General features: G+C 37.8%; 2 protein-coding genes across 3 annotated transcripts; one reads left to right on the top strand and one right to left on the bottom strand.

Annotated features, from left to right (window-relative positions):
- The first annotated feature begins 1,207 nt into the window (after positions 1 to 1,207).
- On the top strand, positions 1,208 to 8,507 carry LOC131312485 (mitochondrial outer membrane import complex protein METAXIN). 2 transcript variants are annotated; one of them, XM_058340259.1, is made up of 6 exons: positions 1,208 to 1,625; positions 3,750 to 4,084; positions 4,247 to 4,320; positions 4,444 to 4,504; positions 7,274 to 7,424; positions 8,046 to 8,507. In XM_058340259.1, the coding sequence occupies exons 1-6, from the start codon at positions 1,472 to 1,474 to the stop codon at positions 8,228 to 8,230; spliced, it is 960 nt and encodes a 319-aa protein (XP_058196242.1). In that variant the 5' UTR covers positions 1,208 to 1,471; the 3' UTR covers positions 8,231 to 8,507. The 2 variants fall into 2 exon arrangements, with proteins under 2 accessions (XP_058196242.1, XP_058196241.1); XM_058340258.1 differs by having other exon boundaries at positions 1,267 to 1,625; positions 7,274 to 7,439.
- A 641-nt stretch (positions 8,508 to 9,148) lies between these two features.
- LOC131312484 (NADH--cytochrome b5 reductase 1-like) lies at positions 9,149 to 15,434 on the bottom strand. The gene is made up of 9 exons (XM_058340257.1): positions 15,133 to 15,434; positions 13,090 to 13,231; positions 12,849 to 12,939; positions 12,672 to 12,749; positions 11,589 to 11,669; positions 11,371 to 11,460; positions 10,830 to 10,895; positions 9,666 to 9,752; positions 9,149 to 9,537 (listed from the first exon to the last, which is right to left on the bottom strand). The coding sequence occupies exons 1-9, from the start codon at positions 15,245 to 15,247 to the stop codon at positions 9,445 to 9,447; spliced, it is 843 nt and encodes a 280-aa protein (XP_058196240.1). The 5' UTR covers positions 15,248 to 15,434; the 3' UTR covers positions 9,149 to 9,444.
- Between the last annotated feature and the right edge of the window lie 1,982 nt (positions 15,435 to 17,416).

Genomic DNA, 17,416 nt, shown 5'->3' with positions numbered 1-17,416 from the left:
GAGTCAATTTCTGTAAATTAGAGAAGGGATGAGCTTGTTATGGAGCTTGATACTATTATAAAGATATCTCATTGTCTTTAACAAAATTCAGAAGTACATCGACGTTGGTAAAATTCCGGCATCAATATATAACGTAATATTACAGTGGCGCCAAATGACGTCCCAGTAAGCGCGGGAGAAGAGAAGAGAAGGATCGATAAATAATGAAACGAGGATACAAGGAGGAGAAATAAGTGAACAATCGAAGATCCAAAAAAAAAAAGTGAACAATCGATCGTCTCTTTTGACGATTTGAACTCTTTTGTTTCCACATACAAAATAAGGTAATTAGCCATATAACCTATTGGAAATTTAAAAAAAAAAAAAAATTGCGTAGTAAGTGATTCGTAAATTTTCAATTTCCTGTTTTTATTTTACTGACCATGCTGTGGACCAAAGTCTTGAAACCTATTCTTTTGTACTTCAAGTTTTGAAGGTTTTTTTTTTCTTTTTTCCCTATGGTTTTATTCCTGGATAAAATAATCCGCAAGTCGCTCTCCATAGCATCCGTTATATTAATGGAAAATATGATAGAAAAGAAAAAATGAAGTGAAGAAAAGCAAAGGAAGTTTTATTTTTCTTGTATGTCATTAATTAGGATGAAAGTTTTGCGATAGAATTTTGAGAATTAGAGTTTGAATTACGTGAAAAGTAGAAGAAAATAGGTACTATATTTTAAGAATTTTACCTTTCTTGTTTTAAGCAAAAATATTTCGTAGTTGTAGTTATAGGAACGAAAGACAAAACAAAATACTTCACGAAAGACAAAACAAAATTCGGAAACAAAATTTAAGAAGATTAATAATATTTTTTAATCATTCTTATGAATATTTTTACACTTTTTGATTCCTATATAATATTTCAACAAAAAAATAATAATAAGAAAAAAACCAGTAAAGCAAGGAAAAACATAGAGAATTGATTTATACACTCTTTTTTGATAACCACACTTTTTATTTTTGGAATTTAGTGCTGAAAGTGAATGTATTTTTTTGCTAAAAGACAAAAAAAGGAGTGTAGCTATCAATTCTCAAAACATACTATATGATAAGAAAAAAGGGCAATGATTTTCACACTCCCCATTTTGATATACACACTTCCCATTTTTTGTCTTTGAATCAAATTTCTATATACTACCACTACGGAGTATAATCTTTTCAATAAAAAAATAAGAAAGAGAGTGTGAAATAAAAAAAAATAAAGTGTGAAAATTATTTTTAAAAAACCGAACCAAACTCTAGCCACGCGCATAGCCCTGGGTTCAGCAGCTTGCGGTGGCCGCAGCCTCAAAACACCCTAGCTAGGGTTTAAGAAAGGTTTCTTCCTCATCAAGCCAATCTTTGTTTCTCGTAGGATTTCTCTTCCGTAGTGTTAAACCTGTGGGAATAAAACCCTAGAACAGCTCAACGTATTCGTAAAATCATTCACAGATATGGCGGAAGAATTGAGTCAATTGACTCTTGTGGCGAGGAAAGCATGTTTTGGTCTCCCAACAGCTTGCCCTTCATGCCTGCCTGTTTACATTTACCTCAAGTTTGCTCAACTCCCCTTTTCCTTGGAATTCAACCTAATCCACCCTGATTCAGGTAAATACTCATAAATTTATATATAGGGGTGTGTTTGTATGTGTACATGTATATCTATCGTTTTTGTGTGGGTTATGAGTATCTTCTACTATACATGTATGGTGAATTTTACGGAAGAACATTAAATACAGATTAGAAGGCTTATTATGTTCATTCTAGAGGCTGGGTACACGCGATGCGTGTGCAATTTGATTTAGGCAAAATCAAGAATAGAGAAGGCAAACCTTCAATGCTGCACAACCTTCTTTTTTTTGAACCGGGCTGCCCAACTTCAATTCAGATTAGAATGCTTATTATGTTCATACTAGCGGCTGGGTACACAAGGTGTGTGCAATTTGATTTAGGAAAAATCAAGAATAGAGAAGTCAAACCTTCAATGCTGCACAATTTTTTTTTTTTGAACTGTGATGCCCAACTTCAATTCAGGAAAAAAAAAAAAAAAAACCTGAGAGAGATAGAGGGCAAGGCAGTTCAAAAAAAGAAAAAGAGAGCACTAAAAGGCAGTTAAAAAAAAAGCACCTGACTTGAGACAGAGAAGGCGAGAGAGAAACATGCGTAAGGTAGTTTTTGTGGTATGGCAGTTTTCATGTCCATTGAAGGCGAGAGAGAAACAGGCGTAAGGTAGTTTTTGTGGTATGGCAGTTTTCACGTCCATTATCCTCAAGGCAGTATTGGTTTGGTGAGAACACTTGTAACCATGGTAATTTTGTTCAAGTGAAAATGTGAGCCAGCCTCAGAATTTTGTTTACACCAACTTGTGCTCTCCCTTTATAGATAGAATAGATAGATATATGCATTCTGTTTGTTCATTTCTTTCTAATTATTATTTTTTCATATTCTTGCTGTTTCTAGCCGAGTTGAGGTTTCCAAATGTCATTTGGTAATATATCTGAATATATATGTGTTTTTTTGGTAACTTGATTAGTTAATTCAGCGAAACAAAACCAAATACAGGTGTAAAGCGGCATATAGAATACCCCAGAATCTTAACCACAAACAACAAAGACCAACCAAAGCTAACCATCCCAATTAGCGGAAGACACTAGCCCAACCAACCAAAACAGTTGGAGAACATACTTTCGCAGAAATGTTCTAATCTAGACACAGGAGTCCGTTCTGGTCTAACTTTGTTATATTTCTCCACACGTTAATACAGTACCTTATATCCTTCTCAATGCTGGTAATGGTATTATCTATCCCTAGTGATTGGTGGTTGAAGATCCTATTATCCGTTTCATTTAATCCTGATCCAATCCACCTCCTGTGCAAGAGTTGCAAGCACTTTCTGAAAACCAATCCTATGCAAGAAGGACCAGACCTGTTGGGAGTAAGAACGTCAACAGCCTTATGCCACGAAGCAATTAGCTAGTTACCTTCGATTGCATTCCAGGCTGACTAGATAGTGAAATTGCCAGTAGATGTAAGTGCCCAAATCATAGGATCTTGTTGGTTCTCATTAGGAACAAACTGGCTTGGAGTGTGAGCTATAATTTCCTTACTGATTGCATTCCTTCTACTAGGCCATCTCCACCCTCCTCTATGGATAACATAAGCTACTTTTGCGTTCAAGGATCTCCCCATATTAAACACGATTCTGTGCCCATTAATCTTGTAGAGAGGACCCAATGGGTGCCAGTCATAACACCATAAATGAGTAGTCAGTACCCATAGCATTGCTAATGATGTCCTTCCCTTGACCTATTTCTTGTTTGATGGATCTTCTTCATCGACAGGGAGCTATATAGAGCTTTTTTGTAGTTGGTTTCTTTTTTTTTTCTTTGTGATTGCGATGCACCCAATTGGCATCTCTTTTCCTATATTAGTTACATTTTACTCAATAAAAAAGCCTAATCTCCCCAACTGTTTTTTGGGATCGGTATAGCAGAGTGTTTAAGCTTTTCTTTCTGTTGTTATGAGTTGGTAACACCATAGATTATTAATTTTTGTTTGCCCATTTATGATTCCCCTTGATTTGTGGTTGTGGTGTTGTATCATCGATTTCAAATGTATTAGGTTTATGGCAAAGTTCATATCAAAATGACCGAACTTTGGTGTTTTTTTAGTATAATGCGTATAGAAATTCTATCTATACACTCATGTGATTATTGACTTCAATTTTGGTAGATCAAATTCCTTATGTTGAATCTGGTACCTATGTGGCTTATAACAACGAGAAGGGTGGGGTTATTGAGAGCTTAAAAGAAGATGGTATTCTTGATATGGACTCTGAAGTTCACTCTGTCCCTGAATGGATATCCACAAAGGCAGTGGTTAATTCGTGGCTTGCAGATGCACTAATGTATGAACTCTGGGTGGGTTCTGATGGAAGTTCTGCGCACAAGATATATTATTCTGACCTACCATGGCCAATTGGAAAGTTTCTTTATTTTAAGCAAGTTCGAATGGCAAAACAACTACTTGGAATAACGAAGGAAAATGCAGACCGAAGAGAAGAGGAGGTACATTCTATCTCTACCTCATCTTTCCTGTTAAAAATAGCACATGCTCGAGGGGTTGATTTTATTGTTTCATTTTCTGATTTTCTTATTACAAGTGATTTAGTTTTCTCAAATGCTGAAGTGTACGCTAGTCAGGAGACTCAGGATATTTTTTATGCACAGATTTATAGGAGAGCAACCATTGCTTATGGAGCTCTTTCAACTCGGTTAGGGGATCAGGCCTATTTCTTTGACAGGTAAGGTGAATGTGCTGCTGTAAGTTCTTCATTCTCTCAGATTTAAACATTTAAAGCAATTTTGAAAGACTTAAAATGGTTCAATGCGAAGACAAATGTTATTGATGCACTCTTGGTTCACAGGCCAACAAGTTTGGATGCAGTTTTCCTTGGACATGCACTTTTTACCCTGCAAGCATTTCCTGTGAGTACTCTATCAATTGCATCGTAGTTGTCTTCTTCGTTAAAGGCTGTTGTGGTTCATTAATGATGTATTCATGGTAAAGTTGTTACTTAGTGTTATGTGCTTGAAGAAGGAAAGAAGAGTCGTCCCTATTACACTTCAGTACTGATTGGCAAGTCATGACTACCTTTGGCTTACCTTAAAAAGGAACGAATCAGCTAATGTTGATAGAATCTTGTCTCCATGTTGGCACTCAAAGTTGGTGCTTATCTTGAAATAGAACACTGATCGTTAACTCTAAAGATTGAATAGAAATTTGCTACCTTTCAATATTAACAACGGCGTGCTTGAATTTACAAAACTTCTGTCGCCTCTTTATCAAATGTGATGACAAACCTGTGTATTAGCCCATGACAATTCACGTGTTGTGCAGCAATTTCAGTTCCACTAATTTGACATGTAAATTACATTTTGAGGTAGATTTCTGTTGTTTATGAAATACAAACGGTAAGAAACCTACCATGGTTTTGTTGACTTGTGGTATTAGCTTTTTCCATAATGCTTGATTAAGAATCAATCTATTTCAAGAAGATATTTTCTTGGCTAACTTACGTTGGTCCACATTGAAGTTTAAACAAAATTTGCAGCTTCATCTGTGGTGATGTGTATCATAGAATACTATGATACATACTGTTAGCATTAGTTTCGTGGTAAAAGTACTTAGTTTGGCTGGGTAATGGTTTCTCTTCCAAAAGACTAGTGATCACCCTTGGGATAAAGTTATAGCTAAGAACATGGCATCACTTGGTACATGGTTGTGGATGTTTCGCGTGGAGTATGAAGCTCTATGGCGACTGTTATGAAGAGTGGGTATGGACCGAGGCTAATGGGTGAGACTATTATGTGTCTAATTGCAGAAATTCTCTTCCATATAAATCTATTTGTCAAGCAAATCACTCCTGATTGGTTATTTCCCCGTTTGTATTGGCTTTCACGCTCTCATCAGGGCATGGGTTCTATTTTAAATGATTCTGAAATCCAATGATCTAGATTGTTGATTATCTTTTCTTGACCCGGTCTCTTTGAGTCTTGCTGCTAGTGATAAGAGGTTGTAGACTGTTCACATCCATCGGGTCAATTCTTGTAATTCTTTCTGTTATACTATGGTAAATGTTCCATTTGATCCTCTTAAGTTCATTTAAAGTGGTTTTACTCTATTTTTTTGCGGATTACAAGCATTAAATATGTGGAAAGAGCATCAATTGGAAGTTACTTCTATGCAAAGGGGAGGTAAAACCCTCAGAATCAATGGTTCCATAGAGCAACAACACCACAACCCCGCCCTGCAATCTTCACCAACACCTAGGCTGGGAGCAGGGCCTACGTTCCTTGCTCGGGACCAATTGGGTCACGGACTCCTATTTATCACCGACTTCTCACTCATGGACCTCACAAACCGGGGCTATCACCTTGGATTTCACTCCAACATGTGGCAACTGAAGGCCCACCACCAGTCTTCAATTGAGCCTGAGACCTCACCTATATAAGGGGAGTCTTGCCATCGTCCAAGATACATGGTGTTACAACTATACACCAACATAACCAAACCGAAACACATGGGTCACTTACTATTCTCTCTCTCTAAGGCCTGGGCTCTCTCCTCCCCCACCTCCGATGTCCAGATCCCTTCAACATCTTCATTTCTCAGACTGAATTCAGCTGCCCTCTAGGCTCTCAGTGACCCACACTCTTCATTAATTTATAGAGGTGCCCACTTCATTAAGAAGGATTGACCACTTAGAATTGCGACATTAATGTTGTGCTTTTGGTTACTTATAGATAGGATGAAATGGAAGTATGCATGGATAAAAAGTGTGAACAATTGAAGGATTTATGGGACAAGTTTGAACAATTGAAGCCTTACCTAGACCCCCGTGACTTGACACTCATGAAATTCAATTATGTATTAATTGGCTATATGACTTCTATCAAGGAAGTGTATGCAGATAATGATGCATCTGATCTGTGTTTCAAGCAACTTTAAAGGTTAGTTTATTGACCAAGCAATGTGGAGCTAGCCATGAAAAGTGAAACTGCATGCATGCCACTGATCGTTGTATTTTTCTCTACAATATCCTGTGTGGGATTTCAAAAGTAGGTTTAGGTGCTGTTTACAATCTCATAGATACTCCTTCGACTCAACATGTGACCATAGTGGGTTCATTCAGTGCCTGGACCTAAAAAGTTTTTACTCTTGGTATTGCTAATTTCAGCTAAACTTGGGTTTTAACCATGTGGAAAATATGTACCACATACTCAATTGCTGGGAAGAGTGCACAGCTGCTAGGGAATCTGACTGGAAAGCAGCTGGTCCAAGAAATGTATATGCTAATGCTTGAGCACTTTGAAGGGTTGTCAAACTATATTTATGAGTGTGTAGCTATGGTTTGGAATCTTTGGACACTTGAAGACCAAGGTTATTTGTGATAAATAACTGAATAAAAAATAATCTCTCTGTGCCAACATACAAGCTGTTTGAATTACAATTTCAATACACGACTCACTTCCTCTTTCAAAAGATGTATTGCTGGTGCAATTCCTGTCTTTCTATGTAATCTCTTGGTTACTGCACTATGTGAAGGGATGGAGCTCTTTATATCACATATTCTGGAAGATGACCTAGTTCAAACATTCTAATTTTCACCATTTTCTTGAAGCTTTCACACTTTTGCCTTGATCAAATATTTGAAGCACGTCTCCGATCTTTAGCTTTTCAGTTTTCACTAACAGGAAACATCAGTTCTGCGGGGCAAGCTCTTGGAGCATTCCAATCTTGTACAATATGCTGATAAACTTAAACTGGAGTTCGTAGAAGGTGGTTCACCCTCTTCAACTCCACCCTTTCATGCAGATCCATCTTCATCGTTTCCAAGACGAGCAGGTACTTCAAATTGGAGTAAGAAACTTTTCACTTCTCATTGAGAGATTTCTTAAATAATCATATTTTTGTTATTGCATTCCAAACTGTTCCCATTAATCATTTTTTTTTTATTAGGCCATACTACTATTTACCAATGAAATGTTCAGGGAATTTGTTTTCATTGCCCAAATATGAAATACGTGTAGAAAACAATGCCTGAACCATTCGATTTGTGGGGTAACTTGCATTAAGCGGATAGGAATTATCCAATTTGGAGCATTTTTTCTAAGCAAAGGGCAGATTTTGATTCGGTTGGAATCTAGTGTTGACATATTAATCCCCAGGAAAAGTAGCAGGCTTGTTAGTTTTTGTTGCCATTGCTATGCGAAATTAATTTACTATTGCTTCACAACCACTGCCGTTGAGAGAGAGAGAGAGAGAGAGAGAGAGAGAGATGCTTTTCAGCAATTAGAGAGAGAGAGAGAGATGCTTTTCAGCAATTATACCCAGATACTATTTGCACTTCTTTTTTCTTTGAACGAATGGCCCTTAGAGTTTTGTTTCCAGTATCTGCTTTTTTGATCAGCCTTATGTTTGTCTGTGCTTAATTTTTTTGAGTAACTGAGTTTTAATACTCTGTAGGTTCAAAACCCAAGAGCAAACCTAAGAAGGAGAAGACAGAGGAAGAGAAAAAATTTAAAAGAAGGGCCAAATATTTCCTGGTTACGCAGCTGGTAGCTGTTTTAGTTTTCCTGTCACTCCTGGGCGGATCCGATGATGCTGAAGTAGAGCTTGAAGACGACGATGATTTAAACTATAACGAATGAACTGGAAATCCTTATAGCAGTTGAGCTTTCTCCTTTCAAGCGGCTAGCTTTCCTTGGTTGAAGGCCCTTCCCAGAGTGGATTTGATTTTTTCTTTTCTTTTCTTTTTTTGCTCTATTTTCAACTCCTTTTTTGAATGGAAATTTCGCATTGATACGCAGACCAGTCAGTGGCCAGGACGGTAGTATCTAGTTTTGATGTTTAAAGCAAATCCTTTTGCCACAAATTGGATTCAATTTTGCCATTTATGAACAAATCGGAGCGTACAATTTTTGTTTATTCGGCTTTGTTTTGTATAAAGGCTATTCGTTAACTCCTAAAGTGTGGCAAATAGAGTGGTAGCCAAGTAGTAGGCGACATATACTTCTTGCACAAGGTGAGGGTTCAAACCCCACCGGCCTCGTTCCATTTCTCCTTATTATCATTATGTGTACGATTGAGTATTGATACGAAAATTTAGATTTAGTCAAATATTTCATAAATGCATTTATAACCATTCAATCGAATCTGTAAGTGAGAAAGAACGCATTAAGGCTCCAATTGTTTCAACGTAAAATAATTTTGCAAAAAGTTAAAGTATGTTCCAATGCTAGAGGTATACGGCGCCTACTACTTCTGTGCATAATTTTATTATTGCATCCGTCTAACAAAGATAGTTAATTATGAAAAGACTACTTCTGTGCATAATTTTATAAAAATTGCATCCGTCTAACAAAGATAGTTAATTATGAAAAGACGTGTAAATTTTGACAAAAATAAAGTACTTCCGTGTATAATTTTTTTGTTTATTGACACCAAATTAAAGAACTAATTGAGACACCTTAGATGCGTACGAAACTCATAAAATTCAATCCCTCAAATGCCAAATATGAGACGAAAAGGGCGAGGGCGAGGGCGAGGTTGAGTTTCACACTTATCAGGACCAGCAAAGCTCTTTCTTCCTCAACATGCAAGAAGTACACGCCATTATCAAGAAAAAACAGATGATGTTTTCCGGCTAATTATTGAGCCAGTAAAGAGTCAACTAAAGCCATTTAAATTGAAATGACCGGTGATCCGCCCACCACAAACTTCATTCGTTATGCGAAAAAAACGGTGCCTCCGGTTGTTTAGAGCCCTGCTACCAGGGCTGGGCTATGTAAACTGCTAACAATGGAGATCATATGTTCGTTACGTTACAAAATCATGTAGCGGAAGGACAAACAGAAGTAGCATCTTAGAACTGGAATTGCATCTCGGGAGTGTATCCGAGAGCATCAAGGTGAGCAGCCATTGCCTTGTTCATGGGTGGAGGCCCGCACCTCAGTATCTTCATCACACAAGAGACTCGGTTTAGATGCCATTAATTTTGTGTGCGTGAGTGTGTGTGTGTGTGTGTGTGTGTGTGTGAGAGAGAGAGAGAGAGAGAGAGAGAGAGAGAGAGAGAGAGAGAGTTACCTGAATATCAGGTGCAGGCGCAGGGCATTGGGCTTGAATCATTTCTTTGGATACGAATCCAACTCCACCATCCCATACTTCAGGTGGCTGAGGAGGATGTACAGAAGCAAGTTTAAAATCAAGAAAATACATTTACCACCCAAACAGAAAGATTTGTCACGCAAAAAGAAAAAAACCACTTTGAGCAATTAGCATGCTTCTTAATCGGTATTGTGCGATTCTGAAAGTTTAAGAAAAACCTTCTGGTATTTTTTGAGTAAACCTCTACACTACAAGCAGCAAAAAAATGGAAAATTCACAGGAAACAAAGGAGAAACTAGGACAAATTCCGTGAAAGTCCTCAGAAACTCGGTATTTTTTCATATGCTTCCTGTAGCGATCCTGTTCCACAAGAGATTGTCATAAGTTTCCTTATTGTATATCAATTGACAACTAAACCAAGCCACATTTCTTAAGCCCGTTTCATATGCTTCCTGTAGTGATCCTGTTCCACAAGAGATTGTCACAAGTTTCCTTATTGTATATCAATTGACAACTAAACCGAGCCTCAAGTCCCAATCAATTGGGGCCGGCTATATACATCAATTGACAACTAAGCATCAAATATGTACACTGGCATACAGTGATGTATTAATGTAGTGAGGGGCGAAGGCACAGACGCAATTAGCTGACCCCACAAGAAAAGGAGGGCAACTTTTGGAACAATGAAAAGACTCTCCGACTCTCTGTCCGGGGCTATCATGCACATTTTTCAAGATCATCAATTAATACAAAAGCACCGTTTTTGTGAAAAATAAAATGCAATTGCTGTCTAATTAGTGTCTTAATGTGCCTTCAACGAAACCGCTGTTTTTGGGGAGACACGTAAAAATCAAATTGGAATGGTGTTGAAGGCAAGGCGTAACCACATCTTGGTGCTAATAGAGACATTCTAGGACACGAGGTAAACTGCAAAAGACGAGCACTGCGATTTGTCCATGCAATTGGAGAAAGCTTTACTTCATTTTCTACCAAAGATCGCTAAGCAAAAACCATCTCTACATTAGGTCAAGTACGTCAAAAAAAATTCTTGAAGATGGAAGTCACCTTCCTAAAGGAAAGAAAACAAAATAAAATAAAAAACAAGTAAACCAAGAATGAAGTTGTAACCAAAGAAGATCATACCTGATTCAAAACATAGTAGACATTAAAGCAGCTAGGAAAATTACTAGCCAGATTATCCAGTTCTTCCTGCGAAAAATAGTAGCGGAACAAGTACGATCTACATGTTAACTCAAGTTAACCACTGGCTTAATCTGATCAATCCTTGGAACCATCTCAAGAACATCAGATACGAATTGAAGTATGGACATAAGCATTAGACTTCAAAGAACTCATGACTCTGAATAAGGTGGTGCAACTTAGGCCAGAAACAAAAGATCCATATTTGTTTTTTTGAAAGGAATAAACTATTAAATTGCAAGGGAAAAATAGAGAATGCATGCAACTGTGGCTGTGTCGTGTACAAAATGATAAAGACTACCCAACATACAAGAAAGAATAACAACTTTCTCATCCTCCTACTTCTAAATGCCAAGTTCTCAGGATTGGGCTTATGTTGCAATGTTTAGAGCATGAACACGTGCACTCTCTATCTGCTTGTACATGTGGCTTATGTTGCAATGTGTAGTGTATGAACAAGTGCGCGCGCGTGAGAGATGTTTACCTTCAAAAGAATGTCTTCATAAGTCACATTTGCATAGATCAGATGTACATTGGTTTTGTCTTTTGGGTTTTCTAGTATGGCTCTGGTGACCTAAGACAAACAAAACGAGAAACATGGCTAATTAGCAAGGTGAAAAAATATGCAGAACATCACATGATCAAATAAACAAGTCCCTGTTGGGGAAAAGCTATATCTATTTTTGTTAGTGAAGTATGTACCTGGAACATTGGTGCAATGCCAGTGCCTCCAGCAAGCATTCCAAAAGCTCTAACTTGGCCAGGTTGATACTTGAATCTTCCCTGTAGCCAGCATGACACATTCATCAATTTCAGAGGATTTGGAAATTGTGCACTGAGCTTCGTTCAAACCCTCCACTTTAAATAAACATCTCAGCATCCGAAACAAATTAAGAAACGATATCAAATACTTTTTTGGAAGTTTTAAAAACCCTCAATCGAAGAGGAATGAAAGCACAACATATAGACAACTAGCAGCCCATGATCCGACACTATCGGCCAGCTTTGAGTGTTACATCAACAAAAATGAGAGGAAAAAAGAAGTCCAACATGCCAAATAGGCGCACTTACAAATTACTAGTAGTACAGAGCAGAGACCCCAAGTCAGAACTGGCAGAGTTGCCAGGAGATACAGACTAATATAGTAGGCAAAATCAAATCAAAACTATGTAAGGGGAATCTTAAAAGATACAACGATGCACAGATCTCAAATAAGTTACACGGCTATCCGGGTCCACGCAAATGTCATTGGACCCTGTTATGCGCATTTTACAATACCTTTGAAAGTTCAATCGAATGTACATGCGATCGTGGTCTATTCTTCTATCAAAAGCAAGGTACTACTGAAATTAAGGGTCATGACCCCATTCGTTTTGGGATTTTGGATTTGGATCTATAGGTAATGAGTGTAGAGAGAAATAGAGTAATGATTGGAGAGAGATAGAGAGAAAAATGAGAGTAATGATTAGAGAGAAATAGGACAATGATTAGAATCCAAAATCCAAAACCCCAAAATGAACGGGGTCTGATATAGAGTGGCTTTGCCTCTGTGGACACACTATCGCATGCCCTAACCCTGTCATATCTTAAGAGTGGGTATACTACTGCCAAGAGAAGAAACCACGTAACCCCTACAAAAAGCTCTCAGTACACCAAGTCCTTATTTTTGTTGCACACACTGCAACCATCTATGCTCCAAGTACCATCACGCCATGCAGCTAAAAAAAACCCACCAGAGATAGTAAGTCGTAGGGTAGAGTGTCTTAGGAAAAGAAGAAGTGTTACCTTGGGTCCCTTCACAGCAAGGTAATCACCTTCACACATCTCTCGAAAATGGTGGGACATCCTTCCTTGTGGATACATCTGATTAACGCAAATTCAAGAACACAAAAGCATCTCAAAAGGGATTAGGGCACACATAAAACTAAGTCAAAGTACAAAGACCTTTTAGAGTAGAAATACCTTTATGACCAGCTCGAAGTAACCGATGTCTGAATCTAAAGTGGTAGGCGTGTAGGGTTTTATAACATCTTCACCCTGACTATCCTTTCCTCTGTTTGACAATAAAATGATTTTAAGACTGATAGTATCACATTTCACCTTAATCCAACCATTACTGTAAAGTAATCAGCACATGCAAAAGTAGAGCATCAGCTTTCTGCTAAGAATAGGACAAATGCAAAATAAACCTGAGCAATCATACCTGCAACTCATGTGTTGTCCTATTGGAAGTCCCACAACCGAATCTGGCGTAGGGAGAGCAAATCTAAACTTAGCCACGTTGTGGCTGAGCTGGGTGCGTTTGACAAGTTTGAATTCCTTGAAGCTTTCGGGATCCAAGCAACCTATCGAGGCACATTATGGGGTCAGTTGACATGCAAACAAAAACACAAAACATCAAAAAGGTCAATAAGAAAAAGAAAAGAAAAGGCAAAGAATTGTTGTTCAAAGTAAAGCAAAGAAGCATACAACTCAAATCATTCAAGATTATTGTAAGGTAAAAGCCATAGGGTATTCAAATTTGACAGAATCTATACTCGTAGAAGTGCTAGATGAAGATACAACATCAATTGAGCAGTTGATTCATGAATAGCATGAAGTAGAGTCAGGAGAGGGGAAATGTTAGCAGCTGATTATAATGTCATATCAGCTGGCAAAAACATGTCCTCGTACACTCCTCTTTTTGTGCCATATGAGAGCGGCTTAGAAACACAACCATTGGAAATCTTTTACATACAGGGGAAAATCTGAGAAGCATGAAATATGATAACAAAAGATAAGATTTCGTAATTAATGAAGTGCAACAAGAAAAACACTTTGATGGCCCAAGGCATCCATCTAAACAAGTGAACAATAGGGAATACTTTGACTAAACAAGAAAGAGAAAAGGTAAAAAAAGATTACGTCAAGAGATTTTTCAATGTTGAGAATCAAGACCAGATGAAAAGACAAGATATTTTCAACCTTTTCATCTTTTATGGCCAGGATGGTGTTTTAATATCCAACTTAGATGATCAATAGAACTCGTCATACATCTTCACGGGAAAAAAGCACCGGAAATTTCCAATTTGAAGCCTTGGGGAGAGGTGAGAAGCACCAATACCGAAAACAAAACTAATGCTTACACTGTATAGACACTAGACACAAGGATTTTGGAAAACAAACTGGGATATCACATAAAAGTACGGGAAATATATCTTATGAGAAAAACTAACTAGAAAAACTATTACACCTAAAATAACACCAAAACCACAATGGAAAAAACTATGTTCCTATTATATGAAGTCAAAGGTATTTCAATCAACCAGTACCAATAGAAGTTGATCTGAATAATTCGACAATAAAAAAAAATGCTGTAAAATCTCAAATGCTAATAAATATCACAACGAAACTCACACCATTTGCCTTCAGGTTCAACTAGAACTATGCAACAACTGCGATTATTGGAAGCCAAAGCAATAGCTGTACGTGTATTTAATCTTGTAAAATGTTCATTGTTGCATGTTGTATCGCTGTTCAGAAAAAAAAAGGTGCATGCTGTACCCACCAGCTATAACACAGGCATGTGCAATACAAAACCAACTTGACTGTTCAATACGAATGGAAAGGAAGACAGGGAAACCTCACTTGTTAGTCGCGACATCCATTGCAAAGTGCAAGATTAAACCATTCAAGTTGCAAGCACACTAAATGAGGTATGTTAACTGGCAATTAGCGGACTAAATACCATCATCACTGGTACGTTACGTAGGTATCAAACACTTCACACATTACATATCTCAATCTGGGTATAGCCAATTTCATCTACCCTAAAAAGTGTAGAAAACACGCATTTCACATTACTCGCATACATAACCGTAAGTGAAATTGCTTCAAATTCTTGATACGGTAAACAGTGACGACGTAACATCTTCATTGGCTGCAACATTTTTACACCAAGAGGAAAGGATATGCCCATTTACACAATGGGGGAATCCACAGCGGTTTAAACGGCCTGCTCTTTGTCAACAATTTGCATTTAACACAAATATTCAGCCTCCATTTGTACATTCCAATGAATCCAAAAATCACCCACCCAAAAACACACACTCAAATCACAATAGGCACCTCATAAGGGTAATACTCTAAATGTATACCCTGAAACATGAAAATCCCAAAAGGATGAAACTTTCAATAATAATGGGACATAGAAACTGATAGCAAAAAAACCCATATAAAGGAGAAGTAGAAAAATGTGAAAAAGAACCTTTGGGTTTTTTGTTGGAGAGATGGATGTAATAGGCAGTGCCGGCACCAACGGCTACGAGCGCAACGGCTACGCCCACCATCAATTCCACCCTCTGAGACTGTAATATCTCCATTTTTGGTGCAGCTCGCTTTCACCGGGGTTCGGTTTTTTCTCTGGTTTTTTATGCCCAAAAAGCTTGGAAGAAGGAGAAGGGCGAGAGGGCAGGACAATAAATGTTTGGTAAGAGCATGTGTTCGGGAGAGAGATTATGCAGTGTCCTCCGCACCGCCACGCGATGTCCCACGCCTTTCTCCGCTGTACATTGAGGGTGGGGTCTATGCATTTTGATTAGAATTTCACACCAACGTGTTGGAGAAAGAGCAATGCTAGAAGCCTAGGAACACAACTTTAAAATATAACTCTGAACGCAATCACAATTAGAATAGTTCGATGCATGTGGACCATAAATCTCAAATGATTCTAAATACACTTGTGTCCAAAATTGTAACCGACAATTGTGCTCCTAGGCCATTTGAGAGGAAATGGCCGGGGCAATGAACAATTTTTCTTGTTTGGGACTGTTTCTTTGGTTTTTCTTCCTTGCTGAGCGTCTCCAGCCATTGCTCAATTTTTTACTCAAAAAATTGAGTAAAATTTTGAGTAAAACGTTCATTATATGTAGCGCTACAAGCTCAATTTTTTGCTTAAATTGAAGTAAAAACTTCATTAATGGCATATTGTAAATTTGAAAGAGAGAAAATGGCCTTAAAAATAAAAATAAAAATTTGAGTCTCTTGATTTGGTCGAGTATAACTCAATTTTTAATAAGTTTAAGTCAAAGGCTGGAGAGACTTTTAATTATATTTTGGTTATGAGTTCAAAATTGAGTAAGGGCTGGAGATGATTTGATCTTTAATCCTTACCACAAAATAGTGTTCCTGTTGCAAATTTGATTGGGAAATCGAGGTCTAGTTGATTTTTCCTTCCACTATCGCACGAGTAATTATTCAATGGTCTTGGCCTCAGCACCCTTCTTCTCTATACATTTATGTGAAATTCGTTATATGAATCTTGTACAAATGTGTAGTGCAGAAGAGGGTGGGACGACACCACATGACCACCAAATAACTTTTCCTATCCCACGTCTTGTGGAGGCCTTGTTTGTGCACGTGTTAACTCCTTTGGTATCACGAGTTCTTGAACATGGAAAACTTACGTGGGACTCCATTAGCAACCCACTATTTGCCAGATACAACCCATTGCTGAAGGGTTGTAGTATAGGGAGAAGGAGGGAAAAAGTTTCATCCATGAAATGGTCATTACAAATGAGGGTATTTTTGTCTTGAAATTTGTTGTTTTTCAATGAGTTATATTTAGAAAATTATTGGTTGCAAATTATTGTTTGTGCACGTGTTTTTCAATGTGTTTTTCTCTAGTTCCACATTGCCTAGTCACAAAACTTCTATCTACTTTAAATGACTTTGCACACAAGTGAGTCTGTAAATAAAGATGTGTGCTAAATCAAAGCAATTTGATTTGATTTGATTTTTTGTTTCCAAAATCAAGCCCAGCCCGCACCTATAAATTCAGCGTTTCAGAATTGGTTTCGAGATAGGAAAAAACAACTCTCTCCTCCATCCCTAAAATATTTTCCGAGTTTGAGCAATAGGTCGATTGTGTGTTTTGTTTTCGGTTTTCTTTTGTGCAGAGAAGGCCGAGCAGAGGAGGTATATTCTGGGCTGTTTTATCCTGGAGACAACGTGGTACTCATTGAACTGCTTGCACAATCTGAATAGAGCCGCGAAATACCTTAAAGGGAGCGACTTAGCCTGCGACTCAACCCTGCAGTAGTTCTTCAATTGGTAATCTGTTTTCGATTACAGATTCTTGAGGTAATCCGTTCCTTATTTACAGCAGCAGTTATTTCAACAATAGAATCCCCTTATTGGTTGCAAATAGAATCCCCCAAATTATTGGTTGCCAAGCTATTCCCTCAATTTTCCCATAGCAGGATATTATACGATGGATTAACAAATGTGCCGGTTTAATACCGCTTGGCTAAAAAATTGAAAACTCGTGAGGACAATTGGTATAATATGCACTTCAACCATGTTTGTTGGATAAAATAAATAAAATGTACTATTGGCTAGGAGAAATCATTCGAAGTGTTGGCAAATGATCCAAATTCCAAATGGTACTTGTAAAAAATGATAATCATCCAAACACCAATTGCTTTTGGCAATGTGTTTAAGGGGTCCATTATGCCTCTCTCTAGTCAGCAATTGCCTAGGTGAGTTGGTAT

Source organism: Rhododendron vialii, chromosome 13a (assembly GCF_030253575.1).
Source record: "Rhododendron vialii isolate Sample 1 chromosome 13a, ASM3025357v1".
NCBI lineage: Eukaryota > Viridiplantae > Streptophyta > Magnoliopsida > Ericales > Ericaceae > Rhododendron > Rhododendron vialii.
This window is presented reverse-complemented; position numbering and strand designations above follow the sequence as displayed.